This window comes from Podarcis erhardii (assembly GCF_964252035.2).
Source record: "Podarcis erhardii genome assembly, chromosome: 1".
Taxonomy (NCBI): domain Eukaryota; kingdom Metazoa; phylum Chordata; class Lepidosauria; order Squamata; family Lacertidae; genus Podarcis; species Podarcis erhardii.
In genome coordinates this window covers 129,826,054-129,846,144 of record NC_138497.1, presented here as the reverse complement: position 1 = coordinate 129,846,144, position 20,091 = coordinate 129,826,054, and the positions used below count along the sequence as shown (strand labels likewise).

At 44.8% G+C, this 20,091-nt stretch overlaps 1 protein-coding gene across 4 annotated transcripts in view; it reads right to left on the bottom strand.

Moving 5' to 3' along the window:
- NBEAL1 (neurobeachin like 1) overlaps nt 1-20,091 on the bottom strand; it is a 149,940-nt gene that overhangs the window by 61,998 nt on the left and 67,851 nt on the right. For all 4 annotated transcript variants that reach the window (XR_014153462.1, XM_081850394.1, XM_081850396.1 and 1 more), the window contains 8 exons: nt 17,962-18,542; nt 13,013-13,145; nt 10,896-11,015; nt 8,085-8,388; nt 5,100-5,185; nt 4,309-4,398; nt 1,889-2,057; nt 1,591-1,724 (listed from right to left, as the gene is read on the bottom strand). Coding sequence is in view for 3 of the 4 variants with exons in the window: in XM_081850394.1 (XP_081706520.1) it covers nt 1,591-1,724; nt 1,889-2,057; nt 4,309-4,398; nt 5,100-5,185; nt 8,085-8,388; nt 10,896-11,015; nt 13,013-13,145; nt 17,962-18,542 (1,617 nt within the window). In the remaining variant the exon portion in view is untranslated. The remainder of the gene's footprint in view (nt 1-1,590; nt 1,725-1,888; nt 2,058-4,308; nt 4,399-5,099; nt 5,186-8,084; nt 8,389-10,895; nt 11,016-13,012; nt 13,146-17,961; nt 18,543-20,091) is intronic.

Genomic DNA, 20,091 nt, shown 5'->3' with positions numbered 1-20,091 from the left:
GCAAGTGGCTTCATGACAAATACGTTCTTAGTAATAAAAACCAACCAGTTTTGTTTGCATGGAAGAAGCCAACTTGAGACTTGAGAGAAGTAGTGTGCATAAGCTGAATTTGCACTTTTCCCCACAGGCTTGCAATTTTATTACAATAGACTATAGCAGCTTTAGTTTAATAAATCAAATTCAAGTCTCTAATGCTAATACAGTGGTGCCCCACAAGACGAACGCCTCGCAAGACGGAAAACCCGCTAGACGAAAGGGTTTTCCGTTTTGGAGGCGCTTCGCTAAACGAATTTCTCTATGGGCTTGCTTCGCAAGAATAAAAAATCTTGCGAGTTCCCGCGGGGTTTTTTTTCGCTTTTTCCCCCCTTTTCCTAAGCTGCTAAGCCGCTTAACAGCTGATCGCTAAAAGCCGCTAGACCGCTAATAGCGCTAATCCGCTAAGCTGTCAATGGGCTTGCTTCGCAAGACAAAAAAACCGCTAGACGAACAGCATCGCGGAACGGATTCTTTTCGTCTTGCGAGGCACCACTGTATACACACCCTTAATGTTAATGAATGGCAGGGAGCTACAATCCTGTAGCATTTCAGGGGATAATTTAGAATGAAATTCCCAGGTGTCAAAAAAGGTTATTTATGTATGGCACTACTGCGGCCTGTGTTCTGTTAGCCCAAAAATGGAAAACGAACAAAGTCCCAACCAAAGAAGATTGGCAACTTAAGTTGATAGAATATGCGCAGCTTGCAGACTTAACATATAGAATAAGAGAACAAGAAGAACATACGTTTAAAGATGATTGGAAAACGTTTATTGAATATATAGGAAATAACTGTGTACAGCTAAAAACGCTGGCAGCATTAAGATAGATTCAGCAGTGTAAATAAGCTATGATAGATGTAATAATGAATTACTGAATGGTATAGTTTCTGTTAAATATGCAGGGATTTATGATATGTAAAATGAACCATGGAAAGAGGAAAAGGGAAGTCACTGATTCTCTTAAGGATGTAAAAATATGAGAACTTGAAATTGTAAAACAGAAATTTTGATTAAAAAATTATATACAATTATGTAGCATTTTCATTGCACTTCACTGATCTTCGCTGGAGTTACTAAAAAGTAAGGGGAAATGTGTGTGCGTCTTATGGAGCGAATGCAGGCTGCGCAGCTATCCCAGAAGCCAGAACAGCAAGAGGGATTGCTGCTTTCGCTGCGCAGCGATCCCTCTTGCTTTTCTGGCTTCTGGGATTCAGAATATTTTTTTTCTTGTTTTCCTCCTCCCAAAAACTAGGTGCGTCTTGTGGTCTGGTGCGTCCTATAGAGTGAAAAATACAGTATCTGGTTTGGATATACAGGGTGAGTCCTTTAAAAGTGGCCCCACGGATATAGAGTACACATGTTCCACGGGGCCTCCTTTAAAAGACTCACCCTGTACAGCAATAGATTCACTGTAGCTCACAATGCACATATTTGTGAACAGAGCCTCTGACAAGGCAACCCTTGTCTACCAAAGTGAAAACATATACAAACTATGGTTTAACTATCCTACTCAGTACAATTGCTAGTATTAAATGTTGGCAGTTGCTGCATACCTTCTGCAAGAGGGCTCCTAAGGTTGCGACTCCATGCGAGTGAACAAGATTATCCTGGTTGATTGGGTGCCTTTGAATAAAGTGCTTTATCATCAGGATGAAAGTTGCAACAATGTTCTTCTCTAAACGAGCCTCTGGAAGAAGGAATATAGGCCTTTAACTAAAAATGTTAGCAATTGTGGAAGTAGAAGAAGAAAATGATCAAGAGAGGTTTTGTTGTTGTTTGGGTGGATTGCTTTTCCCTGGGCTCATAAAAAAGGCTATTTGAAAGCCTCAATGCATACAGTTCTCGCCTTACCCGAAGCCTTGGTGGAGGTTAACACCACCCAATCTCCTTCTACAGGTGTCTGCAATTCAGGAGCAATCGATTCCACATCCAGCCTCTCAGGTAGCTGTCCATCGAGGTAGCTGATCTGCTCCAGAAGCGGAAACAGCACATTCAGTCCACCAACACAGTTGATCATATCCTTAAGGAAGAGAGGGGAGAGAGAGAAGGGATGGGAAGAGGAATATGTAGTCGGTGTTTGGAAACCAACAACCAAAGAGCTTTGGTAAAGATCTGCAACTTTAAGTAAATTGGGATTCTTGTGAGCTTCTGAAACAAGCTGCAAATACTATATAGATGCGGAGGTTAATAGCAAATCGCACTGCACCCTGCTTTCTGTCTGCACCCTAAACGGCCTCAGTCCTGTATTCCTGAAGGAGTGTCTCCACCCCTATTGTTCAGCCCAGACACAAAGATCCAGCACCCAGGGCCTTCTGGCGGTTCCCTCATTGCGAGAAGTGAGGTTACAGGGAACCAGACAGAGGGCCTTCTTGGTAGTGGCACCTGCCCTGTGGAATGCCCTCCCATCAGATGTCAAGGAAATAAGCAGCTATCTTACTTTTAAAAGACATCTGAAGGCAGCCCTGTTTAGGGAAGTTTTTAATATTTAATACTGTATTGTTTTTAACACTCGATTGGGAGCCGCCCAGAGTGGCTGGGGAAACTCAGCCAGATGGGCGGGGTATAAATAATATATTATTATTATTATTATTATTATTATTATTATTATTATTATTCCTAAAAACATTGGATTTATTTGTGGGAAATGTATGGGGCTGCAAGTAGGGATGCCATGGAAGCAGAGGCAAAACTTTCCCCCTTCTCGTGCCACCTTGGTCCCTGTAATCTAGAGTGAGAGACAGGTTTTGTCTCCACCTCAACTGTGTCCCCTTCTGTTTCTCTCATATAATAACCTCCTTCCAGAAGAGAAAGTAAGCAGAGATGCTGAAACTACCACACACTTTACAGGCTAATGAATTAAGTTCTTAACGCTCCATTGGGCTATATGGCAGATCTGATGCTACACCAATCCTCTGAACGTTTGGTAGAATCTAGGTAAAGGTAAAAAGGTAAAGGATCCCGGGACAGTTAAGTCCAGTCAAAGGCGCTCATCTCGCTTTCAGGCCTAGGGAGCCGCCATTTGTCCACAGACAGCTTTTCCAGGTCATGTGGCCAGCATGACTAAACCACTTCTGGCACAACGGGACACCATGATAGAAACCAGAGTGCACGGAAACACTGTTTACCTTCCCACCACAGCGGCACCTATTTATCTACTCGCAATGGCGTGCTTTCGAACTGCTAGGCTGACAGAAAGCTGGGATAAAGCAATGGGAGCTCACCCCGCCATGGGGATTTGAACCGCCAACCTTCTGATTGATAAGCCCAAAAAACTCAGTGGTTTTAGACCACAGCGCCACCAGCGCCCCAATTGGGAGAATCTACAACCCAGATCCATTCTTAAGGAAATCAGCCCTGAGTGCTCACTGGAAGGACAGATCCTGAAGCTGAGACTCCAATACTTTGGCCACCTCATGAGAAGAGAAGACTCCCTGGAAAAGACCCTGATGTTGGGAAAGATGGAGGGCACAAGGAGAAGGGGACGACAGAGGACGAGATGGTTGGACAGTGTTCTCGAAGCATGAGTTTGACCAAACTGCGGGAGGCAGCGGAAAACAGGAGGGCCTGGCATGCTCTGGTCCAGGGGGCCACGAAGAGTCGGACACAACTAAACAACAACACAACCCAGATGTCAAGAGTCAACGCACGCTCTTCCTGCTCACTGCGACTGCAGAAAGTTGCACTGCAGACTTGCCTTTAGAAACTCACAATTCTTTACACGTACAGTAAGACTTATTTCTAAATGGACCTGCATAGGATTGCATTGCTATGAAAGTGTCAAGATTTTATGTACCCTTTTGTAAAGCACCTCCAAGGTATCTCTACTGATCTCCCCCGCCAGGTTTTTTGCTTTCTATCTACTCTCCCCATCCCTGCTTTGGTCTTAGAAACACACACAGAGAGAGAGAGAGAGGATTGAGACCATTAGCTCCACCAAAATGTTAAGAAGAGTTTGGATTTGATATCCCGCTTTATCACTATCCGAAGGAGTCTCAAAGCGGCTAACATTCTCCTTTCCCTTCCTCCCCCACAACAAACACTCTGTGAGGTGAGTGGGGCTGAGAGACTTCAGAGAAGTGTGACTGGCCCAAGGTCACCCAGCAGCTGCATGTGGAGGAGCGGAGACACAAACCCGGTTCCCCAGATTACGAGTCTACCGCTCTTAACCACTACACCACACTGGCTCTCTGGGTGGTCATTTCTCATACACATAATATAATCCAAACCCTTGTGGAATCCCACAGTCGTTAAAAGCCATTGGAGATGTTTACCTTAATGTCCCAGTTCACCACTTTGTTCCCTGTTAGCCTTCCATGTAGAAGATTGGGGGAAAGGTCAAGACATATTGGGCTTCTGCAAGCCTGTCCAAAAAATAGGAGAAAATGAGCTAAGCACTCTTTAACAAATAAGCTCAGGCACTGTACAGTGATACCTTGGTTTTCAAACTTAATCCATTCCAGAAGTCCATTCCAAAACCAAGGCGTGCTTTCCCAGAGAAAGTAATGCAAAATGAATTAATCCATTCCAGACTTTTAAAAGCAACCCCTAGTACAACAATTTAACGTGAATTTTACTATCTAACGAGACCATTGATCCATAAAATGAAAGCAACAATGTACTGCAGTCACACAATCAATCAATCAGTCAATCAATCAGTAGCTGACCTGGGCACAAAAACAAACAGTCCACACAGTCACAAAAACAAACACAAAAAAGAGCCACAAAAATGCAAAATAAATAGCAAAACCAAACAGACCTCAGCGTAACACTCAAAAAGTGTGGCACTCAAATCAGAAGCGTAACTCTCAAAAGAGAAGTGTAACACTCAAAAGGGAGCACGTTCGGCTTCTGAAAAAAGTTTGCAAACCAGAACACTTACTTCCGGGGTTTGCAGTGTTTGGGTTCCAAGTCGTTTGAGTACCAAGGCGTTTGAGAACCAAGGTACCACTGTACAGAAATTCTGCTTAGTTATCATGGCTAAAGCTGGTGGTATCCTCACCATATTTGTATAATCCTCTTCTAAAGCCATCAAAGCAAAACTACAGGAAAATGGAGTTCCTACCTTGGGAGTATAATGAAGAAGCATTTTACTGGGCAAATCGGCTGTTTCGGAGTCTTGAGATTTCCATGGAGTTAAGCAGTTCGGACCTTCAAAATATTGGGGGCGGGGAGAGAGAGACACAAAAAGCCACAATAGGTTTAACATTGGTGCTGACAGCCTGACTTAACACGTACTCCCCAATCTAGCAGCAGAAGCAAAGCTGCCATGCAGACTGCCTATCGAGAGAGCTGAAGGCGCATCTCAATGTATCTCACATCACACACACACACACACACACACACACACCCTCCCTGTTCCTCCGGCCTGGCTGGATGTTTCTTTTGAAGCAAATGTGGAAGTTCATCTCTCTCTCTGGGGCCACTGGCCCCATAGTATGTATGTAACAAGTGGTATGAAGCTAAACAGACAAAACACCGTATTTTTCGCTCTATAAGACGCACCAGACCACAAGACGCACCTAGTTTTTGGAGAAGGAAAACAAGAAAAAAAATATTCTGAATCCCAGAAGCCAGAACAGCAAGAGGGATCACTGCACAGCGAAAGCAGCAATCCCTCTTGCTGTTCTGGCTTCTGGGATAGCTGCGCAGCCTTCATTCGCTCCATAAGACGCACACACATTTCCCCTTACTTTTTAGGAAGGAAAAAGTGAGTCTTACAGAGCAAAAAATACGGTATATAACAGCCCAGATGCAGATGAAAAAGAAGAAGAGAGGGGGGGGAATGACACATGTGGTTTTGAAATAAATAAATCAACATTCCCCTCTTTCATTTTCAACTTTCTTGGGCACATGAAACTAACCATAATTACCTTGAATTTCTGCTTAACCCTCAAGAAAGAAGGGCATTTTCGCTGGCCAGTTTAATTCAAATCCACCCTTCCTCCTTTGGGGAAGGTTCTCGGGCAGGGTGGAAGAAGAAAGAACTTGCCCATGTGAAGACCACCTGGTGGAAACCCTCACACATATGGTTCTCAGTTGTAAACGATATGCTGATCTCCGCCAGCAATCTCTAGATCAACTCTGTATCCCCAAATGGAAACCAGAGTCAGAGGTCATACATTTTCTATTACTGGGGAATGATCAGGAGCTCACCAAGTTAGTGGCTCTATTTGGTTTTTTGTCATCAAAATACACTGCAGACGTCTGATCTCCCTGGACACCAAGAGATGTGATGATAGACTGCTCTGCCTCCTTTCTTTCAGCAAATGTTTCGTGTCACTGGGGAAGTGGTAATTCTGTATTGATTTGTTTTGTTTCGGATGTGTATGTGATGCCAATAAAAGGTTTTACGAGTTCTCTAAATGGAAGCAACTATTTCATTCATGATATTTGTCCCCAATGTGGTTCAAACCTAAGTAAAAAGGGAAAGGGAAAGGACCCCTGGACGGTTAAGTCCAGACAAAGGCGACTATGGGGTTGCAGCGCATATCTCTCTTTCAGGCCAAGGGAGCCGGCATTTGTCTGCAGACAGCTTTCCGGGTCATGTGGCCAGCAGGACTAAACTTCTGGCACAACAGAACACCATGACAGAAACCAAAGTGCACAGAAATGCTGTTTACCCTCCCGCTGCAGTGGTACCTATTTATCTACTTGCACTGATGTGCTTTCAAACTGCTAGGTTGGCAGGAGCTGGGACAGAGGAACGGGAGCTCACCCCATCGCAGGGATTCGAACTGCTGACCTTCTGATCGGCAAGCCCAAGAGGCTCAGTGGTTACTTAATGGGATAGTAATACAGATGCCCATTCCATTTGCCAGTTTTACTGTACTCAGTCTTTTATTGGAACAGATGACACACACGGCTAAAGCGTAACCAGAGTTCCATTTGTAATATGAGTGTGAAGCTAGTTATGAAGCATGGGAGAAAATCAAGGGCAAATCGCAGAACTGTGTGCATGTGTTTATGAACACACATTTCTGTGAGAGATAAAGTTAGCAAAAAAGAAGAAGGTAGAGAAAACAAATGAGACTAAATTGGGGCAAATTAACCTTTATATTGGGGGACACAGGTGGCGCTGTGGGTAAAACCTCAGCACCTAGGACTTGCCGATCGCATGGTCGGCGGTTCGAATCCCCGTGATGGGGTGAGCTCCTGTCGTTCGGTCCCAGCTCCTGCCCACCTAGCAGTTCGAAAGCACCCCTAAGTGCAAGTAGATAAATAGGTACCGCTTTATAGCGGGAAGGTAAACGGCGTTTCCGTGTGCTGCGCTGGTGCAGGCTCGCCAGAGCAGCCTCGTCACGCTGGCCACGTGACCCGGAAGTGTCTCCGGACAGCGCTGGGCCCCGGCCTCTTAAGCGAGATGGGTGTGCAACTCCAGAGTCGGACACGACTGGCCCGTATGGGCAGGGGTACCTTTACCTTTACTTTAACCTTTATAAAAGCAGGGACTAGACAGCGGAAGAACTATGTCAGTTCAGAGATTTGCAAACCGGCCTGTGAGCCTCAGATGAAGGGCAGTACAGAAATTTAATTAATTATTATTCATAATAATAGACCATAGCAACTGGAAACAAAAGAGATTCCTAGGCAGACTAAAACTTCAGAACAACAGAAGAGGGGTCAAAATACCCAAAGTAAACTTCACTTTCCAGAGATGGAAAGAAAACAAAGTCCCTACCAGAGAAGAATGGCAGATGGACTATGCTGAAATGGCTAAAATGACCGGAAGAATAAAAAATCAGGAAGACCATAATTTTAATAAGGAATGGGGGGAATTTATAACTTATCTTAAAAACCATTGTAAACAGTTAAAGTTGTTAGTAGGATTGGAATATCACTTGTAGTTTAAGGGTGAATTATGGATACAATGGAGATGTAAAAGATTTGGACTATTGTAAAAGATGCAGAAGGAAATGATTAACAACAGGACCCACAAAGGGGAGGAAATCCAGCAGATTCATTGGAATATTGTTTTTGATTATTTATGTTTGATATATCTCTGTAAAATTTCAATGTGAAAAACCAAACTGCACTTCGGAATGCTCACCTGCCAAATACAACGCTTTCACATGAGTAGGCTGCAAGGCTTCATGAAATATGATAACTGACCCAAGCTGGCCTTCGAGAGAGGTCGGGCATCCCCACTCGCTGTCCTGCGTTCCTGCTGAGATCAGCTTAGTGATGTGTTCTGGCTTGCCCAGCAGCCCACTCCAGCTGCCTGGGCTAAGAATACCACCGAGCGACGTCCGATGGGGCAGAGCAGGGGATGAAAAAGGCGGATCTGGGATCTGGGATGGCGGTGGAGTGGTTGTCCTTTGGCCAGCAGAACCAATGCAGCAAGAAGTGAAAGACTGGAGAATTTCCCCCATGTGGCAAAAAAAAACACATAACACAAATTAGAAAATTTAATGCAGTTTGGCACATACAAACAGATAGCCATAAAGGGCCAAAATTATCACTGCGTGAAGATCTTGGTCTTTATACAAACATTTGGCCTCTCAAGTGTTACCTTTAATCTCCTTAGAATGCTAATTTCAAATAGTTTTATCTCCTGTCTCTTGCCACTGGTTATCAGCTACGGCTTTTGTTTCTTGCTTTTTAAAGTTGTCTTTTAAATGATTGTAAGCTGCCTTAAGCATTTTAATGCAAAGGCAGGGTAAAATATATTTAATAAAATTTCATATAGGTATATGTACACATACAAACACGTATCTATTATGTGCGGTGCTTTTTTTCTAAAAAAATGTTTAGGGGTACTCTCATTTTCCTACTCCTACTAAAATACTGCCCCTCAACGAGGCCAAACTTAAGATTCACAAAATGCGCACCCCCAGGAAAAAAAGGACTGATTATGTGTGAATTTTATGTCAAAGGCCGTAAAAAACTTTAAGCTGGTCTTTAGTGTGACCAAACTCTCAAAAAATAAATAAATTTGGGTCGACTTTTTACTGAGACATCAGCTGTTTTAACTTGAGGTTTGCTGAATAACAGAGATTGTTGTCTTTCGTGATACATATGTATATTAGATATACACTCTTACGCTCTTGTGTTTTGGTTTCTTTTACAGGTGGTTATTATTTTTTCCTTGTGTGTTGCACTATGGAATTTGAAAGCCTCAATGAAACTTTGAATTGATAAACAAAACTTTACTAGCCTTTAAAGCTCGTGAGCACACACCACTTTTTTACTATGTCAGGTTATTTTGCTGCAAAGTTTAAAAGGTTGTATCCATTGTATCCCCTTCCCTCAAAGGCAGCAGAGACTTCTGTCTGTCAACAGAAGGAGGTAGGAGGCGATTTTCACAAATGCTCACGTTTCTCCTGCAGGTCCCCATGGCTCACACAATCGCCCCAGCTTCTCAGAGACATCCCTCAACCATTCTAGAGCTGGTGAAGGGGAAATAAGTGGAAAAAACACTTCCTTCCCCTTCCATTCAAAGAAGATTCCACTTGCTGAAACAGTGGGATATATACACAGTCTATGTAAAAAAAGGGACATGGGTGGCGCTGTGGTCTAAACCACAGAGCCTAGGGCTTGCTGATCAAAAGGTCGGCGGCTCGAATCCCGTGACGGGGTGAGTTCCTGTTGCTCGGTCCCAGCTCCTGCCAACCTAGCAGTTCAAAAGCACATCAAAGTGCAAGTAGATAAATAGGTACCACTCCTGCGGGAAGGTAAACGGTGTTTCCATGCGCTGCTCTGGTTCACCAGAAGCGGCTTAGTCATGCTGGCCACATGACCCAGAAAAACTGTCTGCGGACAAACGCCGGCTCCCTTGGCCTATAGAGCGAGACGAGCGCCGCAACCCCCGAGTCGTCTGCGACTGGACCTAATGGTCAGGGGTACCTTTACCTTTACCTATGTAAAAGAACACTGTTAAAATATTAATCCACTGGCAGGCTTTGATTGAGTTTCTATGTGTAAATAGGACAGCTTTATATAATTTTAAGTAAGCTAAACAATATGGAGAAAATATAGTCAAGTGCGTATTTAAGGAATCAAATTCAGGAAGATCGGAGGTCACGTTATTACAAAATGATGTAAAAAATAAGTATCAATCAAGGAATGAATGGCTGTTTATTTTTTATTTTGTCTTCAATATCCACTGATGGTTTTTGTTATACTGTATTGGATCTAATAAAGCATTTGAAAAAGGGGGGGGGGGAGAGAGAGAAAAGAAAAAGAAACAGTCTTCCGTGAGCAGAATACCACAAGATTTGAGTTGAGCCTGACAGGTAAAAGGTAAAGGTAAATGACCCCTGGTCATCGAGCCTGACAACCTACAGTGGTGCCTCGCAAGACGAAAAGAATCCGTTCTGCGAGTCTCTTCGTCTAGCGTTTTTTTCGTCTTGCGAAGCAAGCCCATTAGCGGCTTAGCGGATTAGCGCTATTAGCGGCTTAGCGGCTATTAGCGGCTTTTAGCGGCTTAGAAAAAGGGGGGGGAGGGGGGAAGTCGGAAAAACTTGCAAGACATTTTCGTCTTGCGAAGCAAGCCCATAGGGAAATTCGTCTTGCAAAGCACCTCCAAAACGGAAAACCCTTTCGTCTAGCGGGTTTTTCGTCTTGCGAGGCATTCGTCTTGCGGGGCACCACTGTATTGGAAGCCAGTATAATATTACAGGTGTAATAAAAGGTATTACTCTTTACAGGTCTCAGTTAATAATCCTTCTACCACTTTCAGAACATGCTGTTCATTTTGGAGAATCTTCCTTGACTATCCAGTTTAGAGGCAACCATAAGCAAAAGCTGATGTGACAAACTCACTTGTTGCATACCTCTTTTCTTTATGCATCACAATGAAAGCTAAAGGTCCATATTCTATGCAGGGGGAAAGTGAGGTGTGACAAAAGCACAGACTTACTTCATTCATGGCAGGAAATCTGAGGGGCGCCGAGATCTTCTGCTGTCCATTCACATAAATATATACAAGGCTTTGACCGAAGGGCCTCTTCCCAGGCATATGAACAATGCTTATGTTGTGCTGTTGAAAAAAAAATGATAATATTGTTTAGTCATCATCATTATTAATTCTATGGAGGAGTTACAAGTGGCTAATTGTTGCTAGATTTTGCACCCAGGAACATTATCTATCTATATGCATCCATCTCCATGCAAGAAATAAAATAAACAATTGCAGTAGATTACTTATCAGATCACTAGGAACAGACCTAGATTTTCTCATTGGTCTTAGAGAGACGTACCATATTTTTCGCTCCATTAAGACGCACTTTCCCCCTCTTAAAATCTAAGGGGAAATGTCTGTGCGTCTTATGGGGCGAATGTGTGGTCCCTGGGGCTGGGGGGGGGGACCCGGGCTTCCCTCGCCACCCCCACAAGCACGGGGAGGGAAGCTCAGCTTTCCCCACCGCCAATCCCACAAGCTGTGGGGAGCAGCAGAAAGCTTTAGCAAGGCGCCTGTCCTAGAAGCCAGAGGAGGAACAGAAGGAGACCCTTCTGTTCCTTCTCCAGCTTCGCTTGAAGGGGCGCTGTGCAGTTCTCCCTCTCTGTGCAGCACCTCTCCTGCGAAGGAGTGGCGCTGCGCAAAGAGGGAGAACCGCACAGCGCCCCTTCAGCGAGGCGCCTGCCCTGTCTTCTGCCTTAGCCTCTTCCGGGCAGAGGGAGCCTTCATCCCACTGCCCTGAAGATGCTTGGCGCTGTTATCCCAGAAGCCAGAACAGCCACACAGTATCCCAGAAGCCAGATCCCTCTTGCTGTTCTGGCTTCTGGGATTCAAAATTTTTTCCCCCTTGTTTTCCTCCCCCCAAAACTAGGTGCGTCTTATTCTCTGGTGCGTCCTATAGAGCAAAAAATACGGTAATGCTCGCTGAGGAGCAAGTCTTGCATCTCTATCCTATCATGCTCAAATTCCTCTCACCTTTCCTATACCCAGGAATGTTGCGCCATCCAAGCATTGTAAATCATTGGTACAACGCATGCAGAGACACTCCTAAGCACCCTTTAGAGAACTGATTAAACCTAAGAAATGCAATAAAGTTTAGGAGCCTCCATGGGTTCATCTTAATCAGATTTAACAACAGTCAGGCACCCCAAATTGCGACCTACACAGACTAGATTAGTGAGACTTGGGGATGGCAAGGACGTGGTTACATCTTTACATCATGACTGCCTTCAGATAATAATATCTTTGCTTAAGAAGGCAAGATATGAATGAGTTTTGTGTCCGTACATGCAGTCTTCAACTACAACGGAATAAACAAAAAAATGGCAAGCTGTAATAAACCATGGTTTCCTGTTACATCTGAGCCAACCCTGGAGCAAGTCAGCATCTCAAAACATGGTCCAAAGCTGGTTTATGTCGCTCCAAACCCAATGATCATAGTTTTCCAGTTGGACATCATTGGGAACTATGGTTAATTGAAGACTTATGGGTTTAATTGCACTATGCCAAGAACATAGGAAGGAAGGGATGACATGAGAATGGAGAATCCAGGGAAAGGTTTTGTGCATTAACCCGAAAAACGGTCATTTGAACTTGGTCAATTATCTTATACTGACAGGGAATTCCCAGTGCCTACCAACAGAGAGCCAAGTCCACTTTTTAAAAGGGTCCTATTGCATTACAGGGAAGCGGGTGGCGCTGTGGGTTAAACCACAGAGCCTAGGACTTGCCAATCAGAAGGTCGGTGGTTCGAATCCCCATGACGGGGTGAGCTCCCATTGCTCGGTCCCTGCTCCTGCCAACCTAGCAGTTCAAAAGCACGTCAAAGTGCAAGTAGATAAATAGGTACCGCTCTGGCAGGAAGGTAAACTGCGTTTCCGTGCGCTGCTCTGGTTTGCCAGAAGCGGCTTAGTCCTGTTGGCCACATGACCCGGAAGCTGTATGCCGGCTCCCTTGACCAATAAAGCGAGATGAGCGCCGCAACCCCAGAGTCGGCCATGACTGGACCTAATGGTCAGGGGTCCCTTTACCTTTACCTATTGCATTACAACAAGGTCAGCTGAAACAGTCTCTCTTACCCAGAGAGAATCGCAGAAGCAATGATCCGACAGCATCACGGTCGCATATTCCTTCTTCGTACACACGGCAACCACTAGCATTCCTGAACACGTAATAAATGCCTCAAACCCTGTTCCGTTGCCTGTAAAAAAGCTACAGATAGATATATATATATTTAATGAATATGGTCAGCTCTTCGGAGGCACACATTGGCAGATAATAATAAACATTTCTTTTGCAATGAGTTAGAATTGTCTCCACAAGGGCTGTGGCCCCCCAGGCTCATCTGAAGCTAGGCTGATTATTTCAGATGGAAGGGCAATCTTAGACCTGGGCGTACTTATCTTTCCAGACAGACCATGTCATTTTGATATCTCTCAGATTCTACCAATTTCAGCATGGAACCACTTCTGAGAGGAGCTCTCTCGTAGCAGAGCAATGCAAAATGCTGTTTAACTGAGGCTGTCTGAAATTCTATAGGTAGCTTAGTTTACGTGTTCTATGGACCATAGACATCATATAAAGGTTATCAAGACAGCCACAGAAGGGGGGGGGGAATACAATATACATCCCCAAAGATTGCACCTTTTAAATAAAAGGATAAGAAAATCTAGGATCAAAAATCATTTGAGAATACAGATAGTCTTGACTCAGAGCTTATCTTCCCTTTATCGGTCATTGTCTTGTTTTGATGACTAAAGTGAGAAACTTAGCTACAATTTCTGTAATCTTAAGTCTGCCCTCCGCCATCAAAAGTGAAACAGAAAATTCAGCTGAGTTCCCCAAGTGTAGAGAAAGTAGCGAGGAGATAAATTAGGACCTTATAAACATATTAAAAAATTTGCACCATAGTAGAACATAGGCTACTGTTTCTAATGAGAAGAAACTCTCAAAGGCCGAGGCAGTCTGCTAAGGCCTCTCCTCCTTCCGGAGGGGAGGTGTTGTGAGCGGGAGACAATTCCCGCATCACGCAGGGGGCGTGATGCCCCCGGTTGGGTGCTCATGGCACGCCAGCCATGTGAGTGGAGCAGGGGGCAGAACGCTCCAAACCCAATGATCATAAACCGGGGGCCTTGGTGGGGGCGTGGTTTGTTGCTCAAGTGCAGCCGCGCCAGCCATCCTGCCACCTTTCGCCTCAAGTCACCCACCCACCACTCCCTTTAAGGCTTAGCTCTTCTCATGACCTTGCTATGGATATATGGTTGGTCACCCAGGTTGCCCAGGGGACCTGGTAGGAATTTTTTCCAATTCGCAAATTGGCACCGGCCTTTTGGTTTTTTCCGCCTACCTCGTAGCAATCGTCACAACTTTCTTGGTATTTGGCGGTTAGGCATTGGAATGTGTTGTTGGTGTATGGAAGGGGGCAAGGTGTGGCCATCGCCTACCCCATCACTTATGGGTATTCCGTTAAAGGAATCTGGCGGTCGTGGATCCTGTCCGATGCTTGTGTGGCGGGGGGCCATGGCACGACCCTCGGTGACATCGGGGGAGAGCTTATAGTTGTATTAGCATCAACAGGCTCCCCCGTCTGGTGGTTAACCCCTCTTCAGACTCACCCCTCTCCGAGTTGGTGGAGTCAAATCTTCCGTGGTCCAATGCCTAAGCCAAAACCTTCTCACATGCTGTAATCAATAAATTTGTGGCCTTTTCTTGCCCATTAACCTTATACACTGTGTCCACGTGTCTTTATTCCCCCAAGCGGGGATCGGGTCCTCAAATCACAAATCGGCCTTCCATGTCTGCTGGTTGCAAAGCACTGAACTACCTAGCCACTTAAATCCTTCATGTTATCTAGCAATGTTTAATGCTTCTAAATACCTGGCAGTGTCCTTCTACATATAAGGTACCGGATGACTCTACTACTGAGCTCTGGCCGCTTGTCTATAATTTCACTGTGGGAAGAATGCGGGTTTCCTTTCTAAACACTAGCGGTCATCAAAGGTCATTTCACTTTGTGCTGAACTTCCATTAGACAACCTCGGAAATTAAGCAGACTTAAGCCAGGATTATTTGGGAAATTGTTCTTTTAAATACACAGTGAACTGAGTATACAATATGTATTTCAATAGGTGGCAATCCTCAGCAACACTATGTTAAATCCCAGGCACAGACAACAGTACAGTGGTACCTCAGGTTACATACGCTTCAGGTTACATACGCTTCAGGTTCCAGACTCCGCTAACCCAGAAACAGTGCTTCAGGTTAAGAACTTTGCTTCAGGATAAGAACAGAAATTGTGCTCTGGCGGTGTGGCGGCAGCAGGAAGCCCCATTAGCTAAAGTGGTGCTTCAGGTTAAGAACAGTTTCAGGTTAAGAATGGACCTCCAGAACAAATTAAGTACTTAACCTGAGGTACCACTGTAATGTTGTTAGAGAAAACATGAAAATGGGTCACAGTCAGGTTTTTTTTGTTGTGTTTTTTTTTTTAAGATTACTATCTACAGCAGTAATTTACACTGAAATGAAATAGCCAGTGAAGTTTTGTTGTTGTTTTTTAAAAAAATATTACTATCTACAATAGAACTTAACACAATCACTGGCTATTTCATTTCAGTGTAATCAAGAAAGAAGTTCCCTTTACATTTCAAGCTTGAATTATATGGTTTTTAGAAGTTAATATATTATATACTAGTTTCGGTGACTTTTTAGGACTCAGGTATGTCGTTATCAGACCTTGCACGACCCCCATGCAAACTGGCCAGACCCCAAGACCAGCAATACAGAAGACCTCCCAGCTCACCTTCCTTCCAAAAGAAGGGATTTTGGCTGCATTAGGAGCACAGTGGCAGGGAAGGAAGTTCAAATGACCTTGCTGCTATTGGCCCCGCAATCTAAGAGATGGTGCTGTGGTCTAAACCACTGAGCCTCTTGGGCTTGCCAATCAGAAGGTTGGTGGTTCAAATCTCTACAACGGGGTGAGCTCTTGTTGCTCTGTCCCACTCCTGCCCACCTAGCAGTTCGGAAGCACGCCAGTGCTAGCAGATAAATAGGTACCACTGTGGCGGGAAGGAAAACGGCATTTCCATGCGCTCTGGCTTCCGTTGCGCCAGAAGTGGCTTAGTCATGCTGGCCACATGCCCTGGAAAAGCTGCCTGTGGACAAACTCTGGCTCTCTTGGCCTGAAAGCGAGATGGGTGCCGCAACCCCATAGTCGCCTTTGACTGGACTTAACCATACAGGGGTCCTTTACCTTTTCTTTTACCTAAGAGATCTCCACAGAGAGACCAAGTCACTGTCACTCTCCACGGCCTGCCCTATAAAAACAACGCATGAGAGCCAGCAAAAACTACGTCCTGCATAGATGAATTCCAAGCGCGGATCATAACCCCCTTCTTTATGCAGACAGCATCTTGACTGGCTGGCTGGCCATTGCCAGACAAAAGAAACGAAGGCTCTGTCGAAGGCTGATGGATGCCCTCACCCTTCCAGTATGTTACTGACCACTGGAATTGCTTGGAAAGGAAGTATTTTTCTGCAGGGGAAGCCACAGTGGTGCCACCTAAAAAAAATAGACTGACACACTATACTCCTATCGACCTCCCCTAAAGGACCTTTAAAAAAATTAAATCTGGCCCTAACTCCTTTCCGAAACAACAGTTTCAAATCGTGCAAATGTGCACATGTACGCCAGTCATGTCCTCCATTTCCTCCATCTCACCCAAGCATACACTCTTTCCTAAGCATTCTTCCTCTTAGTACCCACCTCAGCCCAGTATCCCTGAAGGAGCGTCTCCACCCCCGTCGTTCAGCCCAGACACTGAGGTCCAGCGCTGAGGGCCTTCTGGCGGTTCCCTCACTGTGAGAAGTGAGGTTACAGGGAACGAGGCAGAGGGCCTTCTCGGTAGTGGTGCCCGCCTTGTGAACGCCCTCCCATTAGATGTCAAGGAAATAAACAATTATCTGACTTTTAGAAGACATCTGAAGGCAGCCCTATTTAGGGAAGTTTTTAATGTTTGATGTTTTATTCTGCTTTTACTGCTCTGCCCAGAGTGGCTGGGAAAACCCAGCCAGATGGGCAGGGTATAAATAATAAAATGATGATGATGATGATGCCCTGGGTACAGTGGTACCTCGGGTTACATACGCTTCAGGTTACAGATGCTTCAGATTAACCCAGAAATAGCACCTCGGGTTAAGAACTTTGCTTCATGATGAGAACAGAAATCGTGCGGCGGCAGCAGCGGGAGGCCCCATTAGCTAAAGTGGTGCTTCAGGTTAAAAACAGTTTCAGGTTAAGAACAGACCTCCAGAACGAATTAAGTTCTTAACCCAAGGTACCACTGTACACAGCTGGCCTGTGTCCAGTATACAGCTGTCCACAGCTGGCCTCGGCCCAGTATACCTGAAGGAGCGTCTCCACCCCCATCGTTCTGCCCGGACGCTGAGGTCCAGCTCCGAGGGCCTTCTGGCGGTTCCCTCCCTGCGAGAAGTGAGGCTACAGGGAACCAGACAGAGGGCCTTCTCGGTAGTGGCGCCCGCCCTGTGGAACGCCCTCCCATCAGATGTCAAAGCGATAAACAGCTACCTGACATTCAGAAGACATCTTAAGGCAGCCCTGTTCAGGGAAGTTTTTAATGTGTGACCTTTTAGTGTATTTTTGGTCTCTGTGGAAGCCACCCAGAGTGGCTGGGGAAACCCAGCCAGATGGGCGGGGTACAAATATTATTAATTACTAATTATTATTATTATTATTATTATTATTATTATTATTACTACTACTACTAGTCGTACTTACAAAGCTTTCCCACTCTCCCCCGCCTTCCAAAAACCACAACAGGCTTCCTCCTTAACGTTAATCGGCTGTGCAAAGGGGCTGCTTGAAACTAGGATCGGCTATGTTGCCATGTAGAGGAAGTGAAGCACGCGGCTGTGCAAAAGGGCGTCAAAAAAACACATGAACCTCAGCTTGCTTGCCCATTCCCACCGATCTGGGGATCCCCCCTCTTTCCTGCCACAGCAGTCGCCATACCTGTAGAGCTGTTTCCTCTTGGCCCCCTTGCCGCTGGCACCAGGAGTCATTTGTTCTTGGTCCAGGCACAGCCAAGCGCTGAAAGCAAACGCAGAACCCGGCCACTTGTGAATAGGTGGGACGGCAATGCCCGCCATGCTGTGGGAGAGGTCAAAATATTGCAAGGCGCTATCCAGGCCCTGCTTCCGAGCCATCGTCAGAATTGCGCGCATCACCGGGACAACGTACGGGTGCGTCTGTTTGGGGTCCTTAGTCCTCAGCAGCCGGATGAGCTGGTGGAGTTCTTCGGAGCTCATCGACTGGCTCCCCAGAGAGCCCAAGAGGACAATCAGGTTTTCGGCGCAGGCTCCGTGGAGCCGGGTATGTTGGCCCAGGGTCTCCACAATCCGAATGACCATGTTCGTATTGACACAGACGGCCCGGCTCTGCCGGTTGATGCAGCAAATTCGCTTCAGCAAGCTTGAGATGAAGACCTGGAGATCGTGTGACTCGAGATCTGGGAGCCACTGAATCAACAGCAACAAGGGCTGGACGTTGCTTATGCCCAGCATCCCAACAGACGCGTGATCACCTTCAACGGCCTTTGGGGAAAGGAAACGGAATGGTTACCAGAAGCTAATGGGAACAGCGGCGGCAGCAACAACGGGAGAGTTTGTGGCACCTGAAAGACCAGCAGATTTTTGCGTGGCTTAAGGCTGCCACTGACTTTCATGGAGGCCACGAGCGGATGGCACTAGACAAGATGAATTTTAACAGGGAGAAATGTAAAGTATTGCACTTGGGCAAAAAAAATGAGAGGCACAAATACAAGATGGGTGACACCTGGCTTGAGAGCAGTACATGTGAAAAGGATCTAGGAGTCTTGGTTGACCACAAACTTGACATGAGCCAACAGTGTGACGCGGCAGCTAAAAAAGCCAATGCAATTCCTATCCCTTTGGGGTAGAATTTCAATGATCAAGATGTCAGTGCTACCAAAGATGTTATTTCTATTTCAGATGATACCAATACTAAAAGGGGCGGCGATCTTTAAAGAATGGCAAAGGATGATCTCAAGATATGTCTGGCAGGGCAAAAAGCCGAGAATTAAATATAAATTATTAACAGATGCAAAAGAAAGAGGAGGCTTTGCCCTGCCAGATTTGAAGTTATACTATGAAGCATCATGTCTTTGCTGGCTAAAAGAATGGATTAAACTTAAAAACACAAAGCTCCTGGATTTGGAAGGATTTTATAACAGATTTGGATGGCACGCGCACCTTTGGAAAGAAAAGGAAAAGGGTTATAAATCATTTGAAAACCATATCTTCAGGAGATCGTTATTGGAAGTTTGGGACAGATACAAAAATATATTAGAAATGGGGGTCCCGCATTGGTTATCCCCATTAGAGGTTATTGGTGTCAAAAAAATCAATATGAGAAGTGATTGGATTACCTATGGAGACTTGGTGGTGAAGGAAGGGGGGAAGTGGAGACTGAACATATGAACAAATAAAAGAACATGTTTATGACTGGTTGCACTACTATCAAATAAGTGAAATGTTTAAAAAGGATGTGAAAGAAAAAGGGTACAAAGATAAAGATTCAAAATTTCAAACAGAAATTGTTAATAATGATTGTAAGATAATTTCCAAAATGTATAAAATTTTGTTGGAATGGCATACAATGGATGAGGAAGTAAAAGTGGTTATGATTCAATGGGCCAAAGATTTAGGATATAACATAGAAATGGAGGATTGGCAAAGAATATGGAATGAAAACCTGAAGTTTACAGCATGTATCACATTAAAAGAAAATGTTATGAAGATGGTATATAGGTGGTACATGACACCAGTAAAATTAGCAAAAATGTACAAAACTTGCAATAAATGTTGGAAATGTAAGGAGAAAGAAGGTACATTTATGCATATGTGGTGGGATTGTAAGAAAGTAAGGGGGTTTTGGGAGATGATATACAATGAACTAAAGAAAATGCTAAAATATAGCTTTGTTAAGAAACCAGAAATCTTCCTGCTGGGAATAACAAGAATGGACATAAATAGGAGAGACTGTAAACTTTTTCAGTATGCAATAACAGCAGCAAGAACATTGTTGGCCCAAAAATGGAAACAAGAAGAAGTACCGACTTTG